Consider the following 14,319-nt stretch of genomic DNA (forward strand, 5'->3'; position numbering starts at 1 on the left):
TATGTTATATATTTGGTGTCAAATCCTAAATGTTTCCACACATAATACATAAAACACGTTGGCTGCTTCCTATGCACTCTATGATCTGGGTTAAGTAATAAAAATGCCACGGCTGATGAACTGTATAACATTTGGGGCTTTGCTTTAAACTTGAACTCCCATCAGTGGATTTATTTCATACTTGTGGGCTAATAAAACGACAGTTCAGCAGGGATGCAGATGTTCCAGCTGCAGCTGACAGCCATTAATGGGTACAAGATTACAGCAAATCCCGCAGGGCTGTGACTGAGGCCACATCCACACGTACCAAAACCATCTTTTTTTCCTCCGTCTTCCCTGGCATCGTTTCAAGAATATTTGCGTCCAAACAGATCCATTTGTAAATGAGTCAACGCGCTACTTCATATTCCAGGCTTATAGGTGGTGCTGCTTCTGCTACAGAAATTCACCAAGAAACGAGAAGAAGAGGCAGAGCATGTGCATAAAGTTTGCATGCTGTATACAAAAAGACAGTATATTTTGCCCTAGTAACCCTAATAGGTTCAATATCTTCTCCAGCATAAACACACGCATGTAGTCCGCCATTGTTGTTGTCATGAGACTTTAATAATTTGCGGAATAAGAGGTCGAAGGCCACAGGTCGAAGGGTGTGGTGATGACATCATCGATATGCGATTATGAGGCTTCGCCGTCCAAACAAAGACGCAAGGGCGGAGTTTTTGAATTCTTTCACCCTGGGACCAGGTTTCAAAAAAGTGCGTTTTCAGGCCGTGCATTAACAGGATTCCAAACATGTGTGTATACACCAAAAAGTGTTTCCGTGTGGATTGCCCTTAAGAAGTGCATGTGTAAATGTCCACACATCTGCTGCAATCCAACAAAATCTGAGTATTCAGTTCTTCAGTGTGTGAGTCAGAAGCATGAGGGGAATGCATGAGAAAACATGAATGACTGGGAGGGTCAGCTATTAGCTATATCAGCTTATGAGACAGTACGCTCAGCCTCTCTATTCAGCACACTGCCAGGAAACTGGCATTCCACACACATGGTATCGTTGAGGTTTCAACACCCACAGATAGGGAGGACATTCTGCTGAATAATTTACTTTGGCTAATCATAAAAAAAGTCTGAGTTTCTCCAGATTTGCTGTTTTATTTCTCCAAAAATGCCATCTCTGTAATGTTAAATCCCACAGGAAACACTCGGCCGAGTACAACACAAACCAGAACAGATTTCTGGACATGTTGGGAACTGATTCCCAGTCAGGTCGGGCATTTTTTTTTTAATTTTTGTAAACGTAGCTTATTGAGATCTAGATGCTCAATGAAGAAAATATGTACAATAAAATACAATTTCTTTAGACAAAGAACAGCAAAAGATGATCTGTAAAATATGCAGATTTGTATTTGGAGCTTTGTGCACTTTCTTAAGTGGCGTTAAGGGCCCATAGTACTGAAGAATACATTTATTTGAAGAAGTGTTCTCACCTTATAATCTGGTAACTCACTGAATATTTGTCAAATAAGAAATGAAATGTCTGTGACACATTGATCCAAATCACTGAGGAAGAGTCTCTGGGCTGTAGGAGCTGGCTTTTTAATAGATTTTTTGCAAAATGTTCTGGAACAATAGCTCATAATTTTGTGTGTGTGTGCGATTGTGTTCTTTTTCTCAGTGATCAAAAACAGCTGTCTGTGGTTTCATCGTATTCACAGCGAAACTCTCAGTAATCAGTAATAAACCAAGTAATCATTGGGCAAGGGTTGTTTACAAAAAGTGAACATTTATGAGGATTCAGCTTGCCCATTTGACTCCATGTTAACATGAGGTGTTAGAACGTGTGTTTGACATAAGGGACAATAAAATGCACAGATGTTGGGTCAACCCATTGCTGAATGATCATGCTTCTGCAGCCGCTGCCAGTGTCAGATAAATAATGGTTTTCTCTGTTTGTAGCCAGTGAGGCAGTAAGATCGGTCATCTCATCGATCCGTAGGTCAGTTCGGCACTTTGATCCAGACTAATGACTTTGGTGGTCTCCTGACCTTCCCCCTAGCCCCTCTGGGAAGTGGCGATGTTTTGATTCAGAGTGAAACTATTGCCATGATACTAAGCCCAGGCCCTCTGGATGATTGGTTGATCCCTTGTCTTCTCGCACCATCGTCGGGGAAAAAATCGAACGTGTTCTTGAGACACAGTATTAGAAAGCCAGTCCTGGATGTTCAAGAGTTACTCAAAGGGCTCAAATGGTGCTTCATTTTCAGGTTCATAATTGTATTTGATATTGTACCAGAATAGGTTGATGGGGTTTAATTTTCAAAAAACACTAGATTTTGGTTGTACCGCACATTGCTGCAGCTCCTCTTTTCACCCTGTGTGTTGAGAAAAGTGTTTTCTGTGGGAGATAGTAAGTCCTGTTGGGGGGGGGGGATTTGGGGGGCGTTTTCACTTTGTAAACCTACAACGTGCACAAAAAGATACAGAACACAATAAAAGGAAAGGGAAAAAGCCAAAATGCATCATATGAGCACCTCCACACACTTTAATGTGTTTTTATGAGTTCAGCATATTTTATTAAATGAATAAATTGTATTTACAGTCACGGTATTACTATTGTTTTATTACTCATATCAATATCAATTGATCCTGGTCCCATTTTAAAGGGTTCATTACAACAGAGGAAACTCGGCCCTCTAGACACTGTCCACAAACTGAACATAATCATCAAAAATGTGAATGATGCTTTAGTTGCAAGAGGCAGATACAGCACTGATGAAATGTTGACAGTGAATAGCAGAATGCTTTATAGATATGTTTCATATGAAATGTTTCCAATATAGGCTCCTGTAACTGTTTCCTCACTGCGTGGATTAAAAAAACACAATCCAGGCAGCACTGTTTCCTGCAAAAGAAGGTTATAGGCAATTAAAAGTATAATTTATAGGAAACAGGGTTGAGTAATACAAACATATTGTCCTAGTGTGTGCTTGTTTCTCAGAGTTTATGTGTATGTGTGTGGAGGCGAGGTCCAATTACAGTCACATGGTTTCTAATTGCTACCAGGAGGTTTCCTCCAAATGACGCACACATGCACACACACACGCACGCACGTACGCGCACACGCACACGCACACACCACACACACACACACACACACACACACACACACACACACACACACACACACACACACACACACACACACACACACACACACACTGGTATAGAGCATCTGTGTGAGAAAATTGCAGTGTATCCGTCTAAACAGGTCGCGAAGTTGTACTGCATATGGTAGAGCAACATAAATTCCATTACCTTAAAAAGATAAAATCACTGGCATCGCAGATTCTCACAAGAATCCCAAAATACCCACTACTTGATCTTTGCAAAAAAGTACATATATGTTTATATTCCACTATTCAGTCCGGGAATGGCTGCTCTCCTGTCCCAGGGGGCTAATAGGAAAGCATCATAGGCTGTTTCACATGCAACACAATTTTTTAACTCATAAGTTTGAAATGGGTTGTTGTTATTCGAGTCTGTCCTCCTCCTAAAAACAACTAAATTGGTTGTTAGTATACAAGCATATTCTGCGTATTATGACCCATATTTATGTTTATTATGCAGTGACTTAATGGTCGTGATTATGACAGGAGCGTACAGCTGTGATGTCACACCTACACTACAGTATGCATAGGTATAACGTGTCACTACAGTGCTGTTACAGTCATCCCCCGGCTGCAATGACAGGCAGTGCAGAGATGCCAGGAGCGTAGATGCTTAAGACTCAGAAATGCTGACCAATCAGAGCAGACTTGGCTTTTTTTTGGGAGGAGGGCTTCAAGAGACAGGTGCCAAAATGGAGTAATTCAGACAGATGGTGAACACAGGTATATGTAGACAGACAGTATGACAAAAAAAAAAAGATAGTGAACTTGAACTGGGCCACATGGGACAAGGTCTTTCAGCCAACCAGGCAAAAGGTATTAAGATGTTTGGCTACATCAGTTATAATAAGGAGGAGCTCAAAGATATGATAAGCCTTCAAAAGTATAGAGTATTATCATTGTTTTCATAGAGAGACTAGGTTTCTTGGGACAAAGTCTTTAAGCCAACTAGGCAACAGGGCAGTAAGATGTTTGGCTTTCACAGAAACAAAGCTGAATACATGAGCAGCATGGTGCCAGGAATCTCCGTCACACAAAGAAAAAATTTGGTTTGGTATGTGGTTGTAGTCAGGGTGGGTGTTAACTATTGCTAACTATTCCTGAGGTATCGGTGAGTTACACATGGGTCAGTCATAGAGGGACAGGAGGGACTCAAGGAGTGTTGTGTGTCAGCCCAAGGAACGTCATGTTCTTCCACTCATCTGTGTTCTGGTGAAAGGAGGAGTTCAAACTGAGCAAATCGTTGTAGAATCCCCCATCAGCAGACAGGCATGTGGGAGGGATCAGCAAGCAGAACAAGGCAGAACCCTGAATCCACCCCCCCCCCCCCCTCCAGTTGCCCCATTTCCACACTCTCTGTCCTGTTGACCAGAAAACAACAGTCTTCAGTTCTTCTCCTGGGTTCAGATTGCTTTTACAAGATCAAGCATCGAAGGAAAAAGGATTTGGGGTTGTGCTAACATGGCATCTCTGAAAACTCTGCTTTGTCTGGGAGTCTGTCTGTCGGCTTGGATCATCACTACTGCAGGTAAAACCACATGATTCCATAGATAGAGAGATAGAGAGATAGAGAGATAGATAGACATATATATGCAGTATATATAGATAGACAGACATATATATGTATAAAGAGGGAGATAGATAGATAGATAGTCAGATGATAGATAGATAGAAAAAGGGTGAGAGAGAGAGATTTAAAGAGAGAGGGAGTGAGATAGATATATAGATAGATAGAGTGAGAGAGCAAGGGAGCAAGAAAGAGAGGGACAGACAGATAGATAGATAGATAGATAGATAGATAGATAGATAGATAGATAGAGAGATAGAGAGATAGACAGATACATAGATAGATAGATAGACAGATAAATAGATGGATAGATAGATAGATAGACAGATAAATAGATGGATAGATAGATGGATAGATAGATAGATAGATAGATAGATAGAGAGATAGACAGATAGACAGATACATAGATAGATAGATAGACAGATAAATAGATGGATAGATAGATAGATAGACAGATAAATAGATGGATAGATAGATAGATGGATAGATAGATAGATAGATAGATAGATAGATAGATAGATAGATAGATAGATAGATAGATAGATAGATAGATAGATAGATAGATAGATAGACAGAAAGTTTATGTAACATGATTTCAACGTTCCCATTCACCTGCATTGTGTGGAGGTCAGATTTAAGTATCTGGTGCCATGGTAACGACTGGTCACCCTCATAAGTAGTTTAGCCCAACAAAAATGCTGATGTGCTCCTAACTTCACCGTTCACTGCCAAGTTATTTTCATGTTTAGTATTATGTGTGTAGATTACTTGTTCTACTGCAGTGAAATGTTACAGGTACACTGCAGATGACAAATACATGTTTGAGGATATAAATATTCACATTGGAGCGAGAAAATAACGTTCAAATTATGGAAATGTCCATGTAGTAAGTCCCACCAATTGATGTTCATGAGGTTGATAGAACAAGAACTTTGTAAATTTTGTAACATTCTCCAGTTTTCCTGAAACCAGCCAACGTTACAGAATCATGACACATTTTTCTTTGGACATATGGAAACGATAAAGCAACCAATGAACCAAATAAACATTCCTTAGATATTGCAATACATTAGCAAATAAACGGTTACAGGAATGAGCTGGGCTTACAGTATTACAGTATCTCAAACCTGTTTCTGCAATGTAACAGTCTCCCTTTGGGCTCATATTTCTTACTAGCAAAGTCTGACCTCAATCAAGATCTGTTTAACCCTTGTATTGTCTTCATTTTTGGGACCTTCTCGTATCCCTCGGGTCAAATTGACCCGTGATCTATTTTGTTGTTTTAAAAACAATTCTGAAATAAAATTTTACTTCATATTCTATTAACAAATATTGTCTTTATCTCAATTTCAAACAATTGAGATAACATATGTGTTTAGGGAATGCAATCAGTCTCTACTAGCACACAATTAAAAATGGAAGTGGAATTTGTTTTTTTGTTATCATAAGGTTATAATACGTGTTAAAAAATCCACTATGGGAAAAACATGAGTGGCTATGTCCAGAATAATTTTCTGAATTGAGTCAGGAATACATGTTTATCATAGAAAATCAGGTGAGGCCATTGATTTTCAGGTAGAAAAAATGTAACTTTTGATGTAAAATTTAAATGGGTCAATTTTGACCCAATTTTGACCCAATTTTGACCCAAATACCATACAAGGGTTAAATCTTCAGTGTGTAACTTGTTGAATGTCCGTTACATCCAAGCCATTGCCAAATGAGTTTCCACAAAGTTAATTAAGACTATCAGATTGTGTCGTCCGGCGACTTTCCCACACAGATACTTGAGTGAAGATAATGACCTCTTCTGAAGAGAAGGTGCATGCGTGATCACGGAAGGCTTGTATCATGTGGACACGCCGACAGTTTAGTCGTCATTACTTAGAATTCCTCATGGGGGGGGCGACAGAAACTACGCACTATAGCTTTAAGAGAAAGAAGAGGATGGGGAGGTTGATGTCAAAGTTTTTCTCAAAGATATTTACAACAAAGTTGATGTACGTTTTGGTTTGATACTAGATGGATAGATATACAGACAGACGACATACACTATAGATAGCTCAATAGACAGATAGATAGATGGAAAGATGGATGGATGGATGGATGGATGGATATTTTATTGATCCAGAGGGAAACTTAGAATGTCAAAGATTGTGTTACACTAACAAAACAATAACAGGAAGGGGAAATGTGTTGAGATTTTGGATGACTGGAAACTAATGTTGTGTAACATTTTATTCATAGATGAGACTATGCTCAATGCAGAGAACGTCCGCTGGTTTTCTCTGGACTTTAAAACCATCCTCCGCTGGACTACCAAACCATCTGACCACAAATACACAGTGTCGTACTCTAGGTGAGTCCAGCCTACAGTACCACGTTTTTACACGGTCACGTCAAATAAACAGTGATTGAATACTGAGAAAGGCAATTGTTAAAAGTAAAAGCTTACATTTGAGCCTTTTAAGAAAAAGAAAAAACACAACATTGTGCATTGACTTAGTTTTCCGTGTAGCTTTACAGTTGCCCTATGTGTATCTGAAAGATTTTTCTGCTGGGAAAAGGTTGAGTCTATCAGCAGCAGCAATCCCAGTGAAATGATCAGAAGCAGTGTTAGGCTAATGTGGACAAAAACAGCATATTCTCATGAACCATACATTCAAAAAGCTACGAAAAGATAAGCTCTTTAATTGGTATGATTTCCACTTTTTTCTTTTTTTTGCTGTGGCACTGAACTTCATTTAAATTTTTGCTTGGGCTGCCAATTAGAATAATTCTTAAGTCGACTAACACTCATGCGATATTGTCGACTAATCGATTTATTTGATTCAATCGACAGATCCCTAAAACGGACTCTCTCCAAAAAGAATCACGCAACGCGCCACTTTAAATCCTGTGTTCACAAGATGTGGTCTTAGGTGTTTTTTTTTGGGAAATAAGTCATTCATCATGAACATTGCATAACAAATGATGATGATACTTGTCTAAAGAAATCATGCTTGAGTAAGACCTAAACGACTGATTAGTCGAGACGGACCCAGGACTCTGGACGACCTGAAGGAGATCAGAGGGAGTTTTTACTTCAATAGTCCCAACAGCTGAGGCGCTTTAGAGCCACAGCGGCCCGGGGCTTAGAGTCTGACCTGTGGCCCTCAGCTGTCATTCCCCCCTCTCTTCCCAATTTCAGGCCCTCAAGCCCCAAAAATATTCCTAAAAACCAACAACAATAGCCAATGATCCATGTGTAATACTGACATATGTATGTAACCCTTGTACTGTCTTCACTTTCGGGACCATTGACCCGTGACTCATTTGGGGTTTTAAAAACAATTGTGATATGAAATTTTACTTCATAATCTATTAAACAAATATTGTCTTTATCTCAACTTCAAGCAATTGAGATAACATACAGTGTATGTTTAGGGAATGCAATCAGTCTCTGCCAGAACACAATTAGAAATGGAATCGGGATTTGTTTTTAGTCATAAGGTTATAAGTCATGTTAAAAATCCACTATTGAAAAAACATAAGTGTCATATCCAGAATAATTGAGTCAGGAATACAAAATACAAAAAAATGTATATTTGTACCATTTTTTCTTCTTGTAAAAATGTTATATTGGTCAACTTGACCCGAATATAATACAAGGGATATATATACATATATATATACATGTATATATAAATACATATGAATATTTAGGGACAAAAACTGCTGTCAATGTCTTAAACACTGGCAGTAATTCAACTCAATTTTATTTATATAGCGCCTAATCACAACAACAGTTATCTCAATGTGCATTTCATAAAAGAGCAGGTCTAGACCGGACTCCGTGATGTTATTTACAGAAACCCAACTATTACATACAGTAATACAAGTGTTTTTAAGGTTCCGTCTTTTCAAATGGCAAGGCCTTTTGTATGTAATGTGCTCCTGTTCAGTGGTCTTTCTTTGTCTCCAGCCAGGACTCAACTTTTAATCTATATTTTAAAAATGGTAAATGATCGATCACTTGAGTGACATAAAGTGTCAGAATGTCAGCAGTCTGTGTTTGTAAAAAACAAAACATTTTGGGACATTGTTCTCCTTTTTCTGTGTGTTTTTTTGTGTGTTTCATGTATCAGTGATGACCTTAACTGGTTGGGTTGTCCTCACTGCACCAGGGTGTCAGACTCAGAATGTGATCTGACCGACGAGCTCAAAGCCTCCGACAGGTGGGGAACCACACTCCTCCATCCCTCCATGCCTTCAATAATCTCTCTATAATATTTCATTAGATATATGGTAGGTTTAGTTACTCACTGTAACAAAACTTCCCATTTATTTGCATTTTCTAACGTCACTTATATTTTAAAACTATTATTATATTTCTCTGTTGTCAGTGTTATTTATGTAACCTTATCCATCTCTATCTTTATTTGATGTATCATATAAAGTAACATTAAATACATTTGAATGAGGCTATTCAACTGGGAGTTTGTGACTTTTAAAAATATGATATTAGAGCATAACCACATCAGGATCATCCCACTCAGTTTGACAGGGTGGACCAGTGGAAATTGGGTTTTATCTTCCAAATGCAGAAACATTTTTATGTTTTCGTGTTTGACAGGACCTACTCCGCTAAAGTCCAAACAGAGCCTTTAATCGAGGACGATTCCGATGACCCGGATGAGTTCCCGCACACTAATTCCCTGCCCTTCAACCCCTATAGAGAGAGTAGGTATCACCTACACACGCAACACACATAACTCCACACATAACACACATTACAGTTGTCAGTACGGCATAATGTAACATGTAAATGTCTTCAATTTTCTATATGGCCCTGAGAGAAAATATGTTGACAGTCAAGTGGAATTGCGGGTAATGGCAACAGGTTGTCCTTGTTTCTTCTGCATTGATTTTGATCTTTTTTTCTGTCAATGAGTGTGTCCATTACCTGTCCATGAGTGTGTTGATGTTATTTGAATGCATTAGTAAATTGGGAGAGTTCTCAGAGTGTACACAGGGCCGCAAATGAAAATATATAGTAAATCGATCTATAGTCTAATCTGTAGTATACCCATGTGGCAACATTTTACTTTCCCCTTGAGTTATGTAAACAAATCACAAATGATAAAGCATGTGGGCACCAATGGGACATCATGGTGTGTTCAGGTACACCTTGTTAAGTCATGATGCAGTGAGGTGCAAATAATGCAGGTTTTTGAAAGTAATTGTTAGTCAAGTAACTGTAATGGTATTATTAATAATCATATTGGTACTTGGTATCGGTAAATAGCCAAATGTAATTACTTGTACTTAGTCTGAAACTTTCAATCTCCTCATCAGTGGTAGTCTCCTCATCAGTGGTGATCTGTCCTCTCCTCAGGTAACATCAGTGCTGCAGCTTTCACTGTGAAGGCTGTAGATAAGAGCAGAGTAAATGTCAGCATCACAGACCCTCTGACCAGCATCCATGTGGGTGGGAAGCAGCTCAGCATCAGAGATATTCTCAAAAAGGACCTCAAGTATAAGATCACGTACCACAAGTCTGGTAGTACAGGCAAGGTACAGTATTCAGCTGCAAACACTGGCGACACTCATGTGTTGTCATACAAACAAAGTCCTACCAAGAGTTGTAAAATACCTACAAGAATAATCACAGACTAAGTTCAATGTGTCATTTGTCACGAAACAATGAAATAAAGAAAAGAAATCAGTGAGTTAAACTTACACTATAATTTAAATTGATTAAGACATTCAAGAATTGATCAATCAGAACTCTATACCAGATAAGATAGAAAGATTGCTGAAAATATTCAGTAACTTCTGAGCATTCCATGGAATGGACAATCACATAAGTATGGCCACTAGAGGCCGGCGTCACTTTAAATCCAAACAGAAGTCGTAATTACTGCTTGAATAACAAGTTTTGTGGCCGTTTCTTCGGGGGGGAGGACAGTCTCAAATCAATGATTGCTGAATGTCTAAACGGTAAGTTTGATCAATCTTTTTAAGTGAGGGATTGGAATATCTTTTTCTTACCTGATAGAGAGACATCTTATCAGACTCCAGCACAGCCCAGGTGTCGAAGCTGGATGCAGGACAGAGTTACTGCTTCATGGTGGCAGCTTTCATCCCCTCTAGACCCAGAGCCACCCAGCAGGGAGCCTGGAGCACACGGCAGTGTACACCTGGAGACAGTAACAGCCTTGAAGGTGAACGCAATCTGCATACACTCCACTACACTCCACTACACAGGGTAATGGATATTGTCAGATCTACTACCTACCTCTACGCTGTGGACGAAGGTCTGGCTAGTCCACACAGCATCCCGGGATTGGAGAAAAACATGCTCTGGTGTGTTGGCATGATTTTTAAACCAATTGCAGTTGTCTTAAGCACCGGACGCAATGACGGTGCCTCTGCAAAATAGCCTCGGGAAGGAACTTGTTTTGGTGAAACACGCTCGAGCAGACGTTCTTTTAATCGTGTGAAGGAAAACTCAGTTTAGAAAGATATTGTAGCTTGCTGGCTGGATTTACTCATAACCCATTAACCATAGTCTTCATAAATCCACCGGAATTTGGAAAGTCAACACAAAGAAAACGGAAGGTAATCCAGGACATCCAGCCGATAAGTAAAGGACATCTGGCGGATCTTCCGGTGGCACCGGAGCAATTGCCTTAATATATCATCGTTAATATAGACTATGGACGTGGAGATCTAGAGAGTAACATCAACAACACAATAGGAGCATAGCCAAGTCATACTTGTTGCGTTTTGCTTTTATAGATAATAAGCCGCCAGATTTACGTCGTACTGTATGTTACCCTGGAAATCCAGAGTTCTCACAAGAGCACAATTCCAATTTGCTCAGTGAGTTCCTCTAGCATTGACTAATGAGGCTCATTAACTATGCCCTTATAGCCGAGCTGCACCAATCACATCAGTGTATCTGATGTAGGCGGGGCCAGAGGCGAGCCAGACAGATGATTAATCTACCAGTTAGCTCCGCTGGTAACTAAGCGTTTGGGGCTCTGGATATGTCCCCTCCTGTGTTCTTGTGATTGGTCGTAGTATTAGCCAATTGCGTGCAGTGAGATTTTCAAATGCACGCTTGGGGCCGTCCCTCGAGATGGGCGACTTTCATTACTCACTGACAAACCCTTAAGTTTTCAGATTTGGGTCTGGGTTTCCAGGCTAGTCATACAGTCGCAAATGTGATAAAACACGCTCACGAGCAAATTACAATAGTTCACACATACAAATATTAACTGCCAGTGTTGTGGCATCTTTGCTCACGTCCCAAGTAAGTCTCACGTAATTTGGTCCCAGTCTCGGGTTATTTTTTTGGGGGAAAATCAAGTCCAGTCACGTCAAGTCGTAAGTTTAGGCAAGTCAAGTCCCAAATCAAGTTACTTTTTCAATGTAGTCACCTTTCAATCCGGTAATGCAACGTTACTGGCTATGTTGACAAATTATTGCTGACTAACCTTTTCCAATTCAGTTGTAGATATTTGCATATCGGTCAAACAGTAGTGTGAGTGAACAGATTGGATCAGGCTAATGTTAGCTAACATCTGACCTCGTGGCAGACACTCAAAATAAGTCTTCAACTGATGAACAAAGTTTGAGCTGTCCAAAATTTTTGATGAGAAGATCTAGCATTCAGCAGTTTGCTTTTTTCCTTCTTGCTGAAAATGTTTAAATCATAAAGTGATTACTCGTGGCACAGACGCAGCCGTAGTGATGATCTGGTCCGACTAATGAGGAATCATCTGGGGTCTTTGATGTTATGTGTTGCCATAGCGAGACGTTAGACTGACAGACAGTTATCAAGTCATAACAATCAAGTACTGGGGAGCTTTTTGAGTCATCCAATCAGGATTCACAGTTTGCGCTGCTACCGTATGCGCAATGCTTTTGAAATGTGGCTTAATTCATTTCAAATAAACCTATCTGTGCTGATGTTCCCAAAACACCATAATAAATTCTTTGGTCTGATGTGCTTTTAGAGATCTTTCCAGTTGACGGCATTTGCTATCACAAAAGTTCCCTAGAAGCCTCAACGTGCTTTCATAAAAACCAACATGGTTTTGTTCACCTTCTCTGTGACTCACCCAAACACACTCTGCATCCCTAAAGCCAGACAAACACAAATGTTTGGAAAAACTTCTGCTAAGCTCGCTTTGAAAAACTATGTGAAACTACAATGGGATATTCACTGGGATGTACAACTGGGATATACAACTGGGATATAAAACTGGGATATATAACTGGGATGTACAACTGGGATATAAAACTGGGATATATAACTGGGATATAAAACTGGGATATATAACTGGGATGTACAACTGGGATATACAACTGGGATATACAACTGGGATATACAACTGGGATATACAACTGGGATATATAACTGGGATATACAACTGGGATATACAACTGGGATATTCGTGATGAAACAATACCGGGACCTGCTGAGCCATTACTGGTTAAAAACTGTACTCTGAGTGACGGGTGACGAATGTTGAACCAGACCTGTCAGTCTAACTGTGCCTCTCATTGTCCCTGCAGAGTTGAGTCTTGGAACATGGGTCGGCGTAGCCTTTGTCCTGCTCACAGTCCTCATCACCATCGTCATGGTGACGGTCCTCTGCTGCAGATGCCGCCGACAGAGAAACACATCTCAATCATCGGCACCTGTTTAGTGTGTGTGTGTCTGTGTGTGTCTATCTGTCTGTGCGTCCGTTTGTGTGTGTGTGTGTTTGTGTGTGTGTACATGTCTTTCAAACACAGGGAGCGGGTCTCCCTTTTCTATCTTGCTTTAATTCTAGGAATATTGCTATGATCGATTTTTTTTACAGTGTTGTAGTTTGTATTTCATATTTTAATGAATTTTTAATACACTAAGGTGATGTGCAGCTTGCTTTGACAACGCAATCACTTATGCCTTTGAGGTTTACTACCTGCATGTGTGGCACCACCTGTCCATTTCTTGTGTTCCCATGTGTGTGAATGGCCTATGTGGATCCATAACCATAATATCAAATGCAAACCCCGAGCAACAGTTCCAACCGGATAGATCCGTTAGACAGTATGAGTGCAGACTGCTACTGTAACATTCCCTTACAACTTTATTCCCAAATTGTACCTAATCTTCTTCTAACCTTTTAACCCGTCTTGTCAATCTGTTGCTCAAACACTGTTTTCTCTGAACATATTTTTCATAATTTATCATTCTTTCAATTTAACTTTCTTTTGAAGTTCTGTCAGGACCAAACAAATAACCACTAAAACCACCGTAAATGAAGCTCTTTAATAGCAACTTTAAGCCTCACGGGCTGAACTCATTCAGATTGTTTATTCTTTCATTTTTTGTTTCACAAGGGTTACTTTTGTTGATCAAAAGGATGGAAAAGCAATAAAGCATTAAATAATTGAAAAGGTTCTTCAGAGTCTGTCATTTTCCACATGATTAATAAATCACACTGAACAGTGATATCCATCATGCTTTATTTGAACCTGTAGTTTCAATAGTTATGAACAGCGTTTTGAAGTTTGGAGAGGCAGTGGGTCGTGATATTTCTGAAC

At 39.6% G+C, this 14,319-nt stretch overlaps 1 protein-coding gene across 1 annotated transcript; it reads left to right on the top strand.

The window, feature by feature from the left end:
- Positions 1–4,486: 4,486 nt before the first annotated feature.
- LOC116699659 (tissue factor) lies at positions 4,487–14,160 on the top strand. Its single transcript, XM_032532363.1, has 7 exons — positions 4,487–4,695; positions 6,982–7,093; positions 8,862–8,951; positions 9,350–9,456; positions 10,112–10,290; positions 10,775–10,940; positions 13,303–14,160. The coding sequence occupies exons 1-7, from the start codon at positions 4,629–4,631 to the stop codon at positions 13,434–13,436; spliced, it is 855 nt and encodes a 284-aa protein (XP_032388254.1). The 5' UTR covers positions 4,487–4,628; the 3' UTR covers positions 13,437–14,160.
- The last annotated feature ends 159 nt before the right edge of the window (positions 14,161–14,319 follow it).

The sequence above is a fragment of the Etheostoma spectabile genome, chromosome 12 (assembly GCF_008692095.1).
Source record: "Etheostoma spectabile isolate EspeVRDwgs_2016 chromosome 12, UIUC_Espe_1.0, whole genome shotgun sequence".
Classification (NCBI taxonomy): Eukaryota; Metazoa; Chordata; class Actinopteri; order Perciformes; family Percidae; genus Etheostoma; species Etheostoma spectabile.